General features: G+C 32.1%; 1 protein-coding gene across 1 annotated transcript; it reads left to right on the top strand.

The window, feature by feature from the left end:
* The first annotated feature begins 408 nt into the window (after positions 1–408).
* LOC120078198 (BOI-related E3 ubiquitin-protein ligase 1-like) lies at positions 409–3,244 on the top strand. The gene is made up of 4 exons (XM_039032422.1): positions 409–1,398; positions 1,492–1,583; positions 1,760–2,094; positions 2,171–3,244. Exons 1-4 carry the CDS (start codon positions 1,352–1,354, stop codon positions 2,681–2,683), a joined length of 987 nt encoding a protein of 328 aa, XP_038888350.1. The 5' UTR covers positions 409–1,351; the 3' UTR covers positions 2,684–3,244.
* Positions 3,245–17,218: the final 13,974 nt, after the last annotated feature.

The following is a 17,218-nucleotide window of genomic DNA, read 5'->3' as shown; positions in this document are numbered from 1 at the left end:
AAAAATAATATGATCCATGAACTTTTTTTAAAGTAACAATTTAGTCTTTGAACTTTAGTTTATAAAGATTTAATCTCTGTACTTTCATCTTTGTAGTGATCTAGTCCTTGAACTTTAATATGTAAGAATTTAGTCATCGTACTCTCAAAATTACGACAATTTAGTCTCTCACGTAAAAAAATTGCATCGAAATTAGAAGTCATTTTTTAATACTTTATAATGTAGACTTTATAGTTTGCAAAAATATTGATTTTCTAATTAGTTTAACGGTTTATTTATACATGAAATCTCATTAAATTTAATGATTAGTATTGAAAATAGAGACTAACTCGTTAGAGAGTAAATTGTTATATAATAAAATTCAAAGATTAATAGGAAAAAAATAATTACAAAACCAAATTGTTACTTAAATTTAGAGAGTAAAATTGTTGAGGAAGGAAAGAGTAAAAAAAAAAAAAAAGAAAGAAAAAAGAAAACTCCATTGACACCAAAAGGTACAAATCCGATTAAAAAAAGAAGCTTCATGGTTGGCACAGTTTGCCAAGCTATTGTCCCACAAGAAGAGAGAGAGAAAGCGAGTATGGGCCATTTTACAAACAACTCCAACACAAGACGTGGAGATGGCTACAGAACCACTGCTGCACGCCCATCAACCACTTTCTTTTCTTTTTTTCCTCCAAAAATAAAATTAAAGATGAAAAAATCACTTGGGTAGATGGGGAAATTTAAAAACTAAATTTTTTTATTTTTTTTTTTTAAAAAGGGATTTTTTCAAAGAAGGAAAGAGAGTCATCCTCGAGAAAAGCCAACACCGATTCCAACCCCACGAGAAGAGAGGAAGAGAAGGAGAGGGAAAAGAAAAAGGAGAGCAGAATAATAAGGGCCAACAGGGGGCGTCTCTCTCTTGGACTGATTCCTTTCAATCGCATCTCCCCCATTCTCTTTCTTCTATTTTAATTACCATTCAAAACCAAAATAACTATTTTTTTCTTCTTCATTTCTACACATCCAATTTTCATTTCATTTAATTTAATTAAGGGTAGGGTAGGTGACAAAAAATGGTGAACAAGGCAACCAAAATGGTGGTGAAGAAGATGGAGATGAAACTGCTGCTGCCCTCTTACCAGACATAAATTCATTCCCCCCCCCTCTTCTTTTCTTCTTTTCCCTTTCTTTCTTTCTTTACGAAACTCTCTCACTCTTACACTTTCACCATCTTCCTTCTCTTTCATGCTAGCTTTTATTATCATTGCTTTCCTATCTTTCATTCCCAATCTTCTTCACATTGTTCCATAAACAAACCCACCTTCTTCTTCTTTTAAACTTCTTCAAATAACCCTTTTTTTCTCCCATGGCTGTTCAAGCTCAATACCCTTCTAATGTTTTGCTATTGAACAGGTTTATACATATTTTGTTTGTTTGTTTGTTTGTTTGTTGTTAAGTTTTTCAAAATTCTTAATGGGTTTTTTGGATTTTTGGTTTTGGTTTTAGGAATGGTCAAGAAGGACATGATTATTCATTACAGCAACAACCAGGAGGTTTTATTCTTGACCAGACTCATATGGTGTTCAACAATAATATAGGTCGGTTTTTTTTTTTTGGGTACATTTTGGATGAATTTCTTTTTCCTTCTTCAGGTTTTTGTTGTTCTAATGCGTCTATGAAGGAACATTCAAAAGTATTTTCGATTAATTTTGAGTTGTGAAGTAGACGTACCTTTCAGAAATCAATTAATCAATCGGTTTTTTTATGAAAGCAGGGAGCAATTCTCGGAAGAGAGGAAGAGAAATCGCAACTGCGACTCCGATTAATCTATCTGCATTACAGCAGCCTCGTCCTCTTCTTGTTGACCTAGCCAAGCTCCATAACCACCAAAACAATGTCGTCTCCACCGGCCTCCGTCTATCCTCCGGTGATCATCAACAGAATCATCCGCCGCAACAGCAACAGCAACAGCAGCAGCAACAACATAATCACAACCACAATCTCGTTCGTCAATCATCATCATCGGCTTTCTTACCGCTATTAACAGACGATTTCGCCTCAAATTTCAAACGGCAACAAGACGAAATAGACCAATTCCTTCAAGCACAGGTACTAATCCACTCCCTAACACACAACGAGTTTCATCTTCCATCTTGATTTTGATTTCGTCTTCATTCCAAAACAGGAAGAGCAACTACGGCGCACATTAGCAGAGAAGAGACAAAGACACTACCGTGCGCTTCTCGATGCGGTGGAGGAATCGGTAGCCAGAAGGTTACGAGAGAGGGAAGCGGAGGTCGAGAAAGCCACGCGCCGGAACGCCGAGTTAGAAGCACGCGCCGCCCAGCTTAGTGTCGAGGCACAGGTCTGGCAAGCAAAAGCCAAGGCACAGGAAGCCACCGCCGTATCTCTACAGGCACAACTGCAACAAGCGATGTCCGGTGGTGGATGCGACGGAGGAGAGGGCGGTACCGCCGGCGTGGAAGGACAAGCCGACGATGCCGAGTCAGCCCATATTGACCCGGAACGAGTTGCGATTTCGGGACCGAGTTGCAAAGCGTGTAGAAAACGGTTGGCGTCCATGCTGATTTTGCCGTGCCGTCATCTCTGCCTGTGTACAGACTGTGACCAAGTGGCTCAGACTTGCCCGTTATGTCTTTCCAAACGAAGTTCCAGCGTAGAGGTTTATCTCTCTTAAGGCCCCCAAACCCACGGCCCAATGCAGGTTTCTCTAGGCCCACTAACCGGCCCGGACCGATCACTGGGCGGGTTTTTTTCTTAAAAAAATTTTTAAAAATTAAGAAGTATTTAAGTAATAAAAGAATTACATTTCCTTTTTATTATCATCATTATTATTTGGGCAAATAGCAAAAACCACCCCCTGAAGTTTTGTGTTAATTACAATTATACTCTTAAATTTTTCATTTTAAAAACTGAGTCCTCAAGTTTAAATGAGTGTTAAAATTAGGTCAAATTGGACCTTCAAACTTATATAATTATATTCATTGTAATATTTGTATAATTTTGACGGTTTAATTTCAACTATTTTAACACTTGTAGAAGTTTATGGGTGTAATTGTAACTACGATCGTACTTTAAGGGTGGTTTTTGTAATTTGTCATTATTTTAGAAATATTTACATAGATCAACCAAGACTTTTTTTTTTTTTTTTTTTTTGAATGGCCGTGGAAGTAATGTACATTGGCCACATTGTGGAATTTTTTTTCTTTTATGGAATTTCATTCATTCATCTGTCCAATCTTTTTTTAGGCCACATTTTTATTTATTTATTTGCTTTTCCAATTTCAGTTAATTACATTGGAGATGGAAAGATATAATCTCGATTATTTTTAAAATTTTCTATTTTATAATGTTTGGCTCGATAATGTTTTTCGAGCATCGAACTATTTGAATAGTAAAGTAATTTAGGTAATAACTTCTTTTTTTATTTTTTCAAATGTTTTCAAAGTAGTGGATATTTTTCTATTTTAATTTTGACGAATAGCTTAAATGCCGCTGTGAAGATATTAAAGATGGTTATTAAGGTGCACTTAATAACCATTTTATTTGGGCTTTTATTTTCTGTTTTTAAAATTTATATTGCTTTCTTGAAAAATGGTTTAAAATGACAAAACTATTAAAAATATTTTCTAATATAACAAAATATCATTTATCATTGATATATTGATAGACACTATCAATATGTATTGATGATAGATGATAGTAGTTTATTAGTGATAGCGGTGATATTTTACCATATTTGAAAATATTTTGATTCATTTTATTATATTTGAAAACCGTCTTGTTTCTTCTCAATTTTCATGACGTGTTTTTCATTTTTGAAAAAAATAAAAACAAGATTTTAAAAATTAATCTTTTTTATTTTTAATATTGATTTGGTTCTTATAAATATAGGTAGATAATGAATAATATAAAGAGATAAAAATTGGCCTTATGTGCTTGACAAAAATCAAACAGTTATCAAATTAGTTTTTTTTTTTTTTTTTTTTTTTGCGTTTTTTTTTTAATAAACTAAGGAGACAAATGGAAGAAGTGAGTTATAGTTACTATATGAGTCTAAATACTGTTTCTACCAAAATGTTTTGCTTTAAAATTAATATTTTTATTCAAACTTTACTATAAGTGCTAGGAAGAAATTTTTTTTACCTCTAAATTTAGTAAGGTATATCAATTACTTTTACCTAAACTTTTGATTTTATCAAACTACATTTTATACTTGGATAAATGTTGCATTTATTTTAAATTTGAATAAGTGTGATAACTTTTACCTTTCCATAAATGTTTTTTTTCCCATGAAGAGTCATTAAATATATAGATATAATTTCAATATATATATATATATAATGACCTTAGTTTGAAAAAAAAAAAAAAAAGTTGTTTTGTGCACAATCCAATCCAACTTAATTTTGTACCAAATTTTCACTTGTAATATGTGAGCTGCAACCCTTATCTAACTTATTAATTACTAAAGGATAAATATGAGCATAATTTGCAGAAAGCCTGAAGCACCTATAAGTCAAAGATTAAAAAATCCTCAAATTGCATATTGTTGAATTAAAAATGTCAAAAATAAAATATTAAAAATATCAAAGTAAGCTTAGCTCAGCAGAATTGCTAGGCCTTCAACGTGATTAAGGAGTGTTACAATTGATGAACAGTAAAATATTGGGGAATGGTTATTCGTATGAGATATAGGGTGTGTTTGGAATTATTTTCAAATATTTAACTTAAAAAATAAGTTATTTGGGATAAAATTTAAGTGTTTGACAATTACTAAAAATGTATTCTGAAAAAATGAGTTTATAAAATAAGTTAATTTGGATAAAAATTTGAAACCAACTTTTACAAAAAAATAAAAAATAAAAAATAAAAAAATATGAGTGTTTAATGATTAACATCTCCTTAATTTTTCACTTGCACTACGTTGTCATGGCTACCATTGCCCTCCGCCGATCACCTTCGATGACTATCAGCAACATCTACTCTGGTAACCATCACTGGCCACCAACTCTGACGACCATTTTCGTGCAACCACCACTGATAGCCACTTCCAATCAACTCCAACTACCACTGCCATCCGTCACTCCCACCATAACTTTTGACGACCCATCCACCGACTTCAACCACCACCTTCAACAAATTGCTGCCGTCAATCTCTAGCCACCACTTTTGACAATCATTGTCAGTCAACCTCTGACCACCATTGGCCATTTCCGACGACCGTTTCCAGCCAACTCCTGCCACCACCTCTGACAACAGCCGTAGCCAACTTCGACCCTATCCTTTATAATAATTTGATATTATGAAAAACACTTTTAATATTTGACAAATAAAACAAACTTATATATAAAAACACTTTTGAGAAAGAATGATCAAATACATACGTGTTTTTATTTTAAGGAGTTTTTATTAAAAATGTTTAAATAAAAAAGAATTTTTGAAAAATATTTTTTCTTAAGTCAATCTAAACTGGGCCATAATCGTTCTGAATGCAATTATGACAAAAAAATCTAATCTACTTGCAAAAAAGGAAAAAACCTATAGGAAAAATCTGATCAATTAAATTATAAGTTTCATTCTTAAGCATATATAATTCTTGAACTTTAAAAGTGTCTCATGCATCCTTATACTTTCTATTTCGTATTTAGTAGGTCCTTTAATCTAATTATTATTTTTCTAATGATCATGGACATATTCGACAGTTTGTAAAATTCATAGAACTACTAAACACTAAATTGAAAGTTTATGATTCAATCATACATAAAATTTAGTTTTATATATAAGATAGCAATAAATTTTAAATATGCCAAAGACCTATTAAATACACAATTGAAATTTCAAAAATTTAGTGAATATTTTTACGCTTTAGAAGCCTTTTAAAAAATAAAGTCTAAAAATTTATTACACTTTTTAAACTTCATAACAACACTAAACTTCTTATTTAACTAATATGGTACATATTCTGATTTAATATCATAATTTAACACATACTTTTACTCCAAGGATCTAGTGATTTGTACAGATTTTTTTTTTTTTTTTTTTGTCAAACTATCGATAAATTTTTTTATTAATAATATATTTTGTTAGGGATGATTTTGGATGCAGAACACAAACAAGAGGTAAAGGAAATAACAAAATTCAGGCCAAATATAGTATCACATGACCAAAATAAGCATAGGAGAGAGGATTGACTTTGGCTTAGGCCAAATCAATGTACCTGGCCTCGACCTTGGTTGATACCGAGTCTAACAAAATACTTTGAATGATGGTGATTGAGTGAGAAATTTTACATCCTTATTTTAGATTTATGATAAAGGTACATATTATAAATTAATGTTTGCCCACATTATGTTGAGTAACAAAAAAAAAATGAGAATTTCAAATGTCACATGACTATCACAAGATTGAGTGATAAAATGGCCCAAAAATGCAAATTAATCTAACTTTATGAAAAGAAAGATTCACACAAATGACCTAATTCACAAGCAATATTTTGTAAATATTTTAAAATTTTAACTATATTTTATAATTAGTTTNTTTTGACAATTTTAATCTTGTGATACCTTCTCTCATATTATATTTGTATTATTTTATAATAAAAAAATATATAAAAAATTACCTACATTTAACATTAATTATTTAGAGGTTTTATTTTTTGAATAACAATTAATTTTACTATATATCATAATTAATCATGGGTTCTTATTTCATGATTTCTTATTTTATTTTATTAACTAATATGGTATATATCCCTCAAAATAAGCAATATGATATGTTGATTACACGTTTATGGTCAAAATCATTTTTCTTTTTGCGTCTCGACATGGGTTCTTCCTTATATAATTTTATGGATATTCAAGATTCGTCTCTTAACTTTGTTTATTTCAAATATATACAAAGTTATTTCAAATATACATAAGGTCATTCTAAATGCATTTAGAACAATTACAAATTTAATGTTAATATATAATATATACTCCATATTTTAACTTTAATATCGTTTATATTGAGATATATATTTCAAATACTTTGTCATATACACACATGTATATTTAGTTATTCTACAAATATATACTTTTTTGTTTTTTACACATTTCAGATTTTGATTTAAAATTTAGAGTCCCCAATTTCGGTAGACTGCATTTAATGTAGAATTATGGTTACAAATTTTCGTTTTCATTTGTTTTTCATTTTTTATGTATATATACAAGGTTACGAGATTATTCCAAATGCATTTAGAACAAATACAAATTTAAGGGTGTTATATAATATATGCTCCATATTTAATTTTAGTCTCATTTCTATTGAGATACATACATACACATGTAAGGGTGCATATGACATTTTGGGCTGATTTTTATGAAATATTGTGGCTTATTAAGCTATTAATGAAAAAAAAATTGTAATTTATTAGTGTAATTGGACATATTTAATTAGACTATTAAACTGAATCAGGTTCGAGTAAAGCACAATTCATTAAAGTAATTTGACTATGCTACATGGATATATGCCCAAATTAGCCCAAGCACTAATGAGAGAACAGAAAAAAAACAAGTGGGCCAAAGAACTAATTATGACGACGCAGGCAAGCCCAATTGCAAAGATGGGCCCAAATACAATCAAGTCCAAAGATGGGCCCAAATACAATAAAGTCAATCCCCAGATAAAGCCCAACAAATGTTCAATAAATAGAGTAACTACTTCTCTTTTGAAGGGGGTGTAGGGAATGAAAACCAAAAATGACGAATGGCTTTGTAAAAGAAAAGGCACTAAGAAGACTCCTCTAAATATTTCAAGATTTTATTGAGACTGAGATTTTTAAGTCTTCACAATCTAAAGTCTTTGAAGTTTATCTTCGAAGATTGAAAGACGTGTTAAAAATAACTAAACCGATGAAACTTCAAGATGACAACTAATCCTTCAACGATTCATAATTGTTTGAGCTCCCGATTTCAAGTGGGTGGAATGGGCTATTATAGTAGCCCACCCCATGTTTGTAGCTCCTATTATAATAATTGTAGTGTTACTATTTCAAATATCTTTTTGTTATAATGTTTAATATTTTCTACAAGAGAAAATAGTCTGTATCCCAAACATGTATTATAACGTACAGAATATTATAACCCACATATTATAATAACCAACTCGGTACCCCACACACCTTAAATTCATGAGATACTTATTTAATTACAACAATATAAAAACTACATAAAAAATGAAAACCTTCAATATTGGAGACAACAGAAATATGTATAAAAATTACTATCATAAGAAGAAAATAACTAAATAGATATTTTGTTGGACTTATTTTCTATTTTTATTTTTTTTATTTAGTCTTTCACTTTTATCATTTTCTATTATCTTTAAAATTTCATAAAATGAACAGAAAACAAGAAAAAAAAAAAAAAAAGAAGAAGAAGATAAAGTTTGAATTTAATATGAAGTTGGTTTATTTTAAATAAAATAAAACCTAAATTAACAAATATTAATTTCACCAAAGATCTCCTAATATTTCTAATTCTCTCCTCATATCTCACATATTATTTCCTCTCTTCCCTATTTTCTCTCAACCTTCCCATTTGTTCTCTCACACTCCTTAGTTTCTTCACACTCTTAAGTACTCTATTAGAGAGGAAACTGATTAAGATTTATTTTCCATTATTAGACTTTTTTTTTTTTTCCTCTCTTTCTAATTTTACATTAATTAAGGAGACGGGTAAAAAGAACACTAATATGCTGTATTTTCGTCTCCCAAGTAGATAATCTGCAGTCTTCAAACCATGGTAAACTTTGATGTCTCACTATTTTTACTATTAGCATTTGTTTTTATTGTTTTTTTTTTTTTTTTTTTTTTTTTTTTTTCAAATTGCCAAATTGTGTCTCAAGAATTAGGATTAAATATGTAAAATTAATTTTATCTTGTGTCATGGAAGGAGAGAGTTTAAGTACATGTGTAAAGTCAAATAAAAAAAAAATATTCACCACAAATATTTCTTAAATTAAAAATGGTAGCAAATTAATATTTGGTTGGAAGCGGAGTAGTGTTTGTTTATGGGTTTTTTTTTTTTTTTTAAATTCCTTAAATACATGAAATGCCTAACCAAAATTAAATTTGAGAATTGGTAGGGATTGTGAATTATTCTAAGTCTTATAATTACATGAAAAATTTTCTGCAAATAAATAAATATTTTTTTAAGAATAATAAATTTGAGAAAAGTAATGTAAAACTCCATAAATAAATAAAATTTCTTCCCAATTTAAAATTATGAATTTGAAATCATTTTTACAAAATTAACGATTTGAATTTCAACTATCAATAACGATTTCTAATTTGAAATTAGATTGTGTAGTATTAGCTTTTTGAAATTTATTAATTCCTTAAATACATGAAAATTCTCATTGAACAGGGAGATTGAAATCATCAAAGTTTGATGTTATAATATTCTTGAGGTGTTGGAAATTATTTTGGGAATCCAAAATAAATTTCCAATTTACTTATTTTGAAGCTACTCACAATTAGTAGCTCAAATTTTATTTCTAAAATGTGAGCTAATATACATGAGGCATTTAAATAACAAAGCAAATAACATTTTTTGGACTTTATTTTTTTAATTGAAGAATAAAAAATAAAATTTGGTAACCGTTTTTATGAATGTTGTAGGGTGCTAACACTTTCTCTACGTATATGACTCCCCAGCTCAAATTTGAATTTATGTAGACCATTTTTTTGAATTAGGCGACCAATCACGCTTTTAATATGATTGATGGTGACTCCTTTTTATTTAAAGAGACCCATAAAAGAGGATGTCGGTCACTCCTTGTCGCGATCATGTTGCGACAAATAGCATACAATGTAAATAAATTTTTTTAAAAAAGAAGCAAAAGTGAGTTTAGTTTAGTAGTATTGGCATGCATCCCAATCAATGAGATCGGAGGTTCAATCCTTTACCCGCAATAGTTGTAATAAAAAAATAAAGAATGAAAAAAGTCATTTGTTCAACTTCTAAACAAATAAAACGATAAAATAAAATAACGAAAACAATTTTTTATCTCCAACTTTTTTCCAATTTTAGTAATTTAATTTTAAATGCATTTAAAAAAAAGGTTAAAAGACTAAAAGGTAGAAAGAAGGATAAAGCAAAAAAGGTAAAATTAAATTACTAATCCTGGAGAAAAAAATATATAAAATTTTGTTTTCGCTCTTGTTGTTTGAGAAGTCTAAAATTGAAAATAAAATAAAATAAAATAAAAAAGTCAACTGAAAAAATAAAATGAAAACGTTCCATTATAGTTGTTTTTGTTTAAATTGTAAGTAAGTGTGCGTTTACTTGATCTTTTTCTCTCCCCTTTCCCAAAGAAATAAGATGAAAAGTCAAATGTTCAAATAATTAAAGGTGAGGGTATAATAAGTATTTATTAAAAAAAAATAAAAAGCAAAATAAATTCTCTCATAGTTTAAGGGGTCAAAGAATTTTTAAAAAGAAGAGTTTTTGGGCAAATGGACATGTAAAAGATCCAAACCAAACAACTCCTTAATAAGAAAAAGCCCTATGACTTCTTGGCAGACAGAATAAGACAATAAACGTACGGCAAGAACGACAGTGTTAGAAGTAGAACCTGCAACACGAACAAACTGTGAAAGGCTTAACCGCGGATCTCGCTCTCTTTAACACATTTTGCGGCTTTACCCTTTGTGCAAGCAGTTCAAGATAAGGCCACACCATTCCCAAGATAAAACAGCCCAGAAAATTCTGTCTCAATTGGAACTGCATCGAAACTGATCGGAATTCTAACACAACTATAGACTGATAATGCTAAAAAAACACAAAGGGAAAAAAGAGAAGAAGAGCAAATGAATTTTTTTATTTTATTGTGTCATCATTCTAAAGCATTGAAGGCAATTTATAGGCCTTGAGGGTGCGCTTCAAAAGGGTAACGTGTGAATGCACGCATAGTGTGAAAACGATCGAAAGATTGTGTAAAAAACGGATGACCATCTCTAAATCGTTCCCACATCTGAAGACTATGGAAGATTTTTTTAATAATATATATATTATATATATATATATATTTATATATAAAAATAAAAATTATTTTTTTATTATAATTCCCTCTGCTAAGACATCAGCACGCACGTGTGGGATGAGCACCATACCCATATTTGCCTATCTCACCACCCCCTCTAAAACATGGGTACCCCTTGGGGGCCAAACCAAAAACTAGAGGTGAGGGTATATAAAAGGACTTCCCCTTGTTAATTAAGCAAATGTGGGATTCTCATTTTCACAAAAACCCATGAAAAGTTCTAATTTTCATTTAAATAAAATTTTTCACCAACAATCCCCTAATTGAAATTCTTTCTAAGAACACAAAAAAATATCTTTCATTGAGCAATATCAATTTGTACAATACTGAGCATAAACAAAGGTGTCTTACGCCTTAAACCTTTAACATAGTGAAGATGATTTAGAATATACTAGAGTAACTCTTGGTTTTGAACTCTATCTCTAACAACTTCCTACACATAACATTATTAGGATGTAGTTTGGAAGTCCATGCTTTATGGCCTAGCACGTATATCTCGATTTAGTGAATCCCCACTTCCACATTCACCTAGGTAGTCTATCAAGAGTACTCCTGTAGCTAGGTACCCCAATTGACATTCATTGTAGATATCGTTAAGAACTAAGTTCAACCTTTCTTACACTTTAGGATATCATGTTGAGACTCTAGGTCATACAAAAGGAACTTTGTGTTATTTTTGGCATGATTCAATTCATATCACTCGTGATTAATTATTACCCGTTGAACCTATTTGTTGGGATATCTAGTCTAAAGATTGGGTTTTCCTCACAGTTATTCATCTTTCTAGAGGTATGAGTCTCATCCTTTCTGAAGTCTTGAAAACTTTCTCTTTGACTAGTCCTTTCGTCAAAGGATTTGCCAAGTTTTCATCAATCTGTATATGATCCACTCTAACTGCACCAGTAGTGAGAAACTCTCTAATGATACTGCGCTTATGATGTATTTGTCATCTCTTTCCGTTGACATAATGAAATTGAACTTTTGCAATTGTTGTAGTACTATCACAATGGACCAATATGGTTGGACTCGATTTTTCCCATAGGAATCTCTAATACCAGACTTCTAAGTCAACCTGCTTCTTCAATAGCTGTTGCTAGTGCTATCATTTCTGACTCTATCGTAAATTAGGCTAAGATAGTCCAAGAAATAGCTCCATCTGCTATATTAAAAATATAGCCACTAGTAACCTTTGAATCATTTGAAAGGGAATTCCAGACAGCATTGTTGAACCTTTCCAGAATAGTGGAAAACTTTTTGATATTATAATACTAGGTTTTGAGTTTCTTCAAGTACCTCATAACCATTTCTATAGCATTTCAATGCTCTATACTAGGTCTACTTGTAAACCTACAAACTAATCCTATAGCATAAGCTATATCAGGCCTAGTGCAGTCAGCAGCGTATTTAAGACTGCCTATGATGCTCGCATACTCAGATTGATTAACATAGTCACCAGTGTTTTTGAACAACTTAACACTAGGGTCATAAGGAGTACATGCTGGCTTACATTCAAAATAATTATATTTCTTTAGAATCTTCTCTATATAATGAGATTGATCTAAAGAAATTCCCTTTTCAAACCTAGTTACTTTTATTCCTAAGATTACATATGCTTTTCCTAATTCTTTCATCTAAAAGTTTGCACTCAACAAGGATTTCACATCATTTATAAAATGCAAGTTTGATCCAAAAATTAACAAATTATCTACATACAAGCATATGATAGTACATGGATTTTTTTCGAATTTATAGTAGATGCATTTGTCACTTTCATTAACTTTGAATCCTTTAGAAGTGATAAGATTATAAATTTCTTATATCATTGCTTAAGACCTTGTTTCAAGCCATAAAAGGATTTATCTAACCTGCATATCTTGTTCTCTTGACCATGGACCATGAAGTCTTCAGGTTGTTCCATGTAAATTTCTTCTTCAAGTTCACTGTTAAATAATGCAGTCTTTACATCCATCTGATGAACTACAAGGTTTTTTAGGGCAACGAGAGAAAACAACACTCAAATTGAGGTAACACTAGTCACAGGGGGGAAAGTGTCAAAGAAATCTATGTTTTCGTTTTGTTTAAAACCCTTAGCTATAATTCTGGCTTTGAACTTGTCAAATGTTCCATCAGGTTTGAGTTTCTTCCTGAAGATCTATTTGCATCCTTTTACTTTACAACCAAGGAGTAGGTATACCAAATGCCAAGTTCTATTTGACTCAAGAGAGTCAATTTCATAATTTATAGCTTCTTGCAATAAATTGGCATATACTGAGGACAGGACATCTTTTAGGTTCTTAAGATCTTTTTCTACATTGAAAGTTTGGAAGTAATCCCCAAAGTCCTTAACAATACGTGTTTTCTTGCTTTTCTTGGCTCGTTTTGAAGTCAGTACAAAACTGCAACATATTTTTTGAACTGTGTTCCATCCAAAGAGTGTTATCAAAACACCCTTGAAATTATTAAATGGTTGTAAAGGTAATTTACGTCATTTCAGAATATGGGGTTGTCCATCACATGTGCTAGAAGAAAATCCTAAGAAACTGGAACCTTGTTCAAAATTGTGCCTATTTGTAGGCTACCCTAAAGGAACGAGAGGTGGTTTCTTTTACGATCCTAAAGAAAATAAAGTGTTGGATCGACAAACGCTACATTTCTAGAGGAGGACCACATTCAGGAGCATAAGCCCCGCAGTAAGATTGTGTTGTATGAAATTTCCAAGGAAACTACTGAACCTTCAACAAGAGTTGTTGAAGAACCTAATACCACAACAAAAGTTGTTGAAGTTGGATCATCCAGTAGGTAAAATCCACCTCAAGTGTTGATGAAGCCTCAACGTAGTGGGAGGGTTGCGAACTCTTCTGTCCATTACATGGGTTTAACAGAAATCCTAGCTATGGTAGCTTAGTTGACGAAGATGTTGAGGATCCATTGTCTTCCAAAAAGACAATGGAGGATGTTGACAAAGATGAATTGATCAAAGCTATAGATCTCGAAATGGAGTCAATGTACTTCAATTCAGTTTGGGATCTTGTAGATCAACTTGATGGGGTGAAACCTATAGATTGTGAATGGATCTGCAAGAGAAAAACGAATGTTGATGGGAACGTGCAAACCTTCAAGGCTAGGCTTATGGCAAAGGGTTATACTCAAGTTGAGGGAGTCGACTATCAGGAGACCTTCCCACCTGTTGCCATGTTAAAGTCTTTCCAGATCCTCGTGTCCATTACCTCATATTATGACTATGAGATTTGGCAAATGGACGTCAAGATTGCCTTTCTGAATGACAATCTTGAGGAGACCATTTATATGGAGCAGCCTAAGGGATTCATAATACAAGGTCAAGAGTAAAAGGTTTGCAAGCTTAATCAGTCCATCAATAGATTAAAGAAAGCATCTCGATCTTGGAATATAAGATTTGATGTTGTGATCAGATCTTATGGCTTCACCAAAATGCTGATGAGCCTTGTGTTTACAAGAGAATCATCAATAGTTCAGTAGCTTTTCTAGTGCTGTATGTAGACAATATCCTACTCAATGGGAATGATGTAGGTCTATTGACTCAAATTAAGAATTGGCTAGTGACCCAATTCTAAATGAAAGATTTAGGAGAGGCGCAGTTTGTTATGGTCATTCAGATCTTTAGAGATTGAGGTCGTGTCACCTATGGTCGTTTAGGTGAGATGTAAGTCTCTAGTATCAACGACGTTATATACAGAGTCTAGTCATCTCGTGGTCTAGGTCTTATACAAACTCTTTGTATATGACACCCCCGCTCGCACGTCTCGACATGAATGGTTAGGATCTACCATCTGTAGTAGTTTACAACACCTGTAAACCTCTACAAAGCAGGTCGTACCCGTAACGTCACCAAGATCAGGTATCTCACCTTAATCCTTATACTACATACCTATTTAAGTTATCACTTAAGTCGTGATCCACTTGTATATCACATATACATGCTTAAGTTCACATGAGATGACTAAGGAGCTTTGTTTATTGGATATGAGTAAAAGCTAGAATGAAATAACAATTATTTTATTCATCAAACAATGTGTATCTTTACAAAACAACGAGACTTCGGGAGAATTAAGACACCAATCCCAACACAAAACGCTTGCCCTGTCTCAGGCATCATATATTGACAAGATGCTTGTCAAATTTTTGATGCAAGACTCCAAGAAAGGTTTACTACCTTTTAGGCATGGAATTATATTGTCTAAGAAATAGTGTCCTAAGACACCTCAAGAAGTTGAGGAAATGAGATGGATCTCCTATGCATCGGTTGTTGGCAGTCTGATGTATTTGATGCCATGTACTAGACCAGACATCTGCTATGCGGTGGGGATAGTCAATAGATATCAATCTGATTAGGGATTTGATCACTGGACCACCGTTAAGAACATTCTCAAGTATCTACGGAGAACGAGGGACTATATGCTCATGTATGATTCTAAGGATTTGATCCTTACAGGATACACGGACTTTGATTTCCAAACTGATAAGAATTCTAGGAAATCCATATCAGGATTAGTGTTCACTCTTAAAGGAGGGGCAAGAGTCTAAAGGAGCACCAAGTAGGGGTGCATTCTGACTCCACCATGGAGGTTGAGTATGTAGTGGCTTGTGAAGCTTCTAAAGAACTATGTGGCTCAAGAAATTCCTGGCTGATCTGGAAGTGGTTCCAAAAATGTTAAAATCCATCACTATTTATTGTGATACTAGTGGTGTTGTGGCTAATTCCTGAGAGCCTCAAAGTCACAAACGCGGGAAGCACATAGAGTAGAAGTATCATCTCATCCGAGAGATTGTGCAACGAAGGGACATGATCATCACACAGATAGCATTAGAGCGCAATGTTGCTAATCCCTTTACAAAGGCCCTCACGGCTAAGGTGTTTAAGGGTCACCTACAAAGTATGGGTTTACGGGACATGCCACGTATAGTCTAAGGCAAGTGGAAGATTTTGTACCCGGTGTATTTTATGCCCTAGTTTGTTGATTTGTATACTTGTATATTAGTGTGACTTGTATATTGTACACCCCACTAGGTTTAGGACAAGTGGGAGAATTTTATGTTGGTGCCCTAAATCTCGTAGGGTTCTGTAGTTTATAATTGTTTTGTACAAAAATTTTATTTATTGAATAAAATATGAGATGTTTTATTTTGCATTTAGTAACATTAAACCCACAAACCAATAAACTAACATCTAAGGTTATCTTTTGTGGCTTAAACATTGATGTAGAGACATACAAGTGGATCATGTTTAAGTGATAACCTAAATGGTCTGTAGTAGATGGATAAGGCTGGACACCTTATTTTGGTAACACTAAATGTTACAATTTTTGTAAAGTGTTACAAATGATCTGATCTTGATCATTCATGTGGAGACATGTGAGTGGGGGTATTCTATATAAAAGAGTTTGTATAAGACTGGACCACGAAATGACTAGTTCTTGAGGTTAGTTTGAAATGTTCAAATTAACAAGAGAAAATTCAATTATATATGATATAATTGGTGTGATGTATGAGATACATCAAATGGAGGATTAATGTAAATGTGATTTACATTAAGTACCATAAAATAGAAAAAGAACCATGGTTTGTATGTTTCCTAAGATGAAATATTAAAACTATAGGTTATAAATATAATATGGTAAGTTGGTTATCATATTTATTTATAATAAATTAATTATGTGATAATTAATTATTTTTCTCTAATAACCAATTGAGTGGGAGGTTATTGGTGGTCTTTATGGTAATCGTGTGATAAAAGAAAAATGGTTTTCTTAAAACTAGAAGTTACTTCATTTTGAAAGAACACACAGATAACCTATCAAGTGAAAATATTTCACTGAGCGATAGTTGTGTAGAGACTAAATGATCATAGAGCTTTGATTATACGATAGTTCATCAGCTAAACGATCGAGTGGCTTTTTCTATGCGATAGGCTGCCATTTACTATTCAATCAAGCACATCTTCTATACGATGGACTGTGTTATCTCCCACTTGCTCGATTTTCTATACGATCGTTATCCTTCAGTCTCTTCCTCAAGCCAAGATCATATAGAGCCCACAACTCCACGATTCTCACACCGAGAATACCAAGGTAAACATTGTGGTGGTGAT

Source organism: Benincasa hispida, chromosome 5, assembly GCF_009727055.1.
Source record: "Benincasa hispida cultivar B227 chromosome 5, ASM972705v1, whole genome shotgun sequence".
NCBI lineage: Eukaryota > Viridiplantae > Streptophyta > Magnoliopsida > Cucurbitales > Cucurbitaceae > Benincasa > Benincasa hispida.
Note: the sequence above shows the minus strand (reverse complement) of the source record. Positions and strands in the feature narration are given on the sequence as shown.

What these genes read in the sequence shown, in the direction of transcription:
- LOC120078198 (XM_039032422.1), top strand. Translation starts at nt 1,352, where the DNA reads ATGGCTGTTCAAGCTCAATACCCTTCTAATGTTTTGCTATTGAACAG. An exon ending in AATGTTTTGCTATTGAACAG is followed by an intron (nt 1,399 to 1,491) that starts GTTTATACATAT and finishes TTTTGGTTTTAG; the next exon opens with GAATGGTCAAGAAGGACATG. An exon ending in ACCAATTCCTTCAAGCACAG is followed by an intron (nt 2,095 to 2,170) that starts GTACTAATCCAC and finishes ATTCCAAAACAG; the next exon opens with GAAGAGCAACTACGGCGCAC.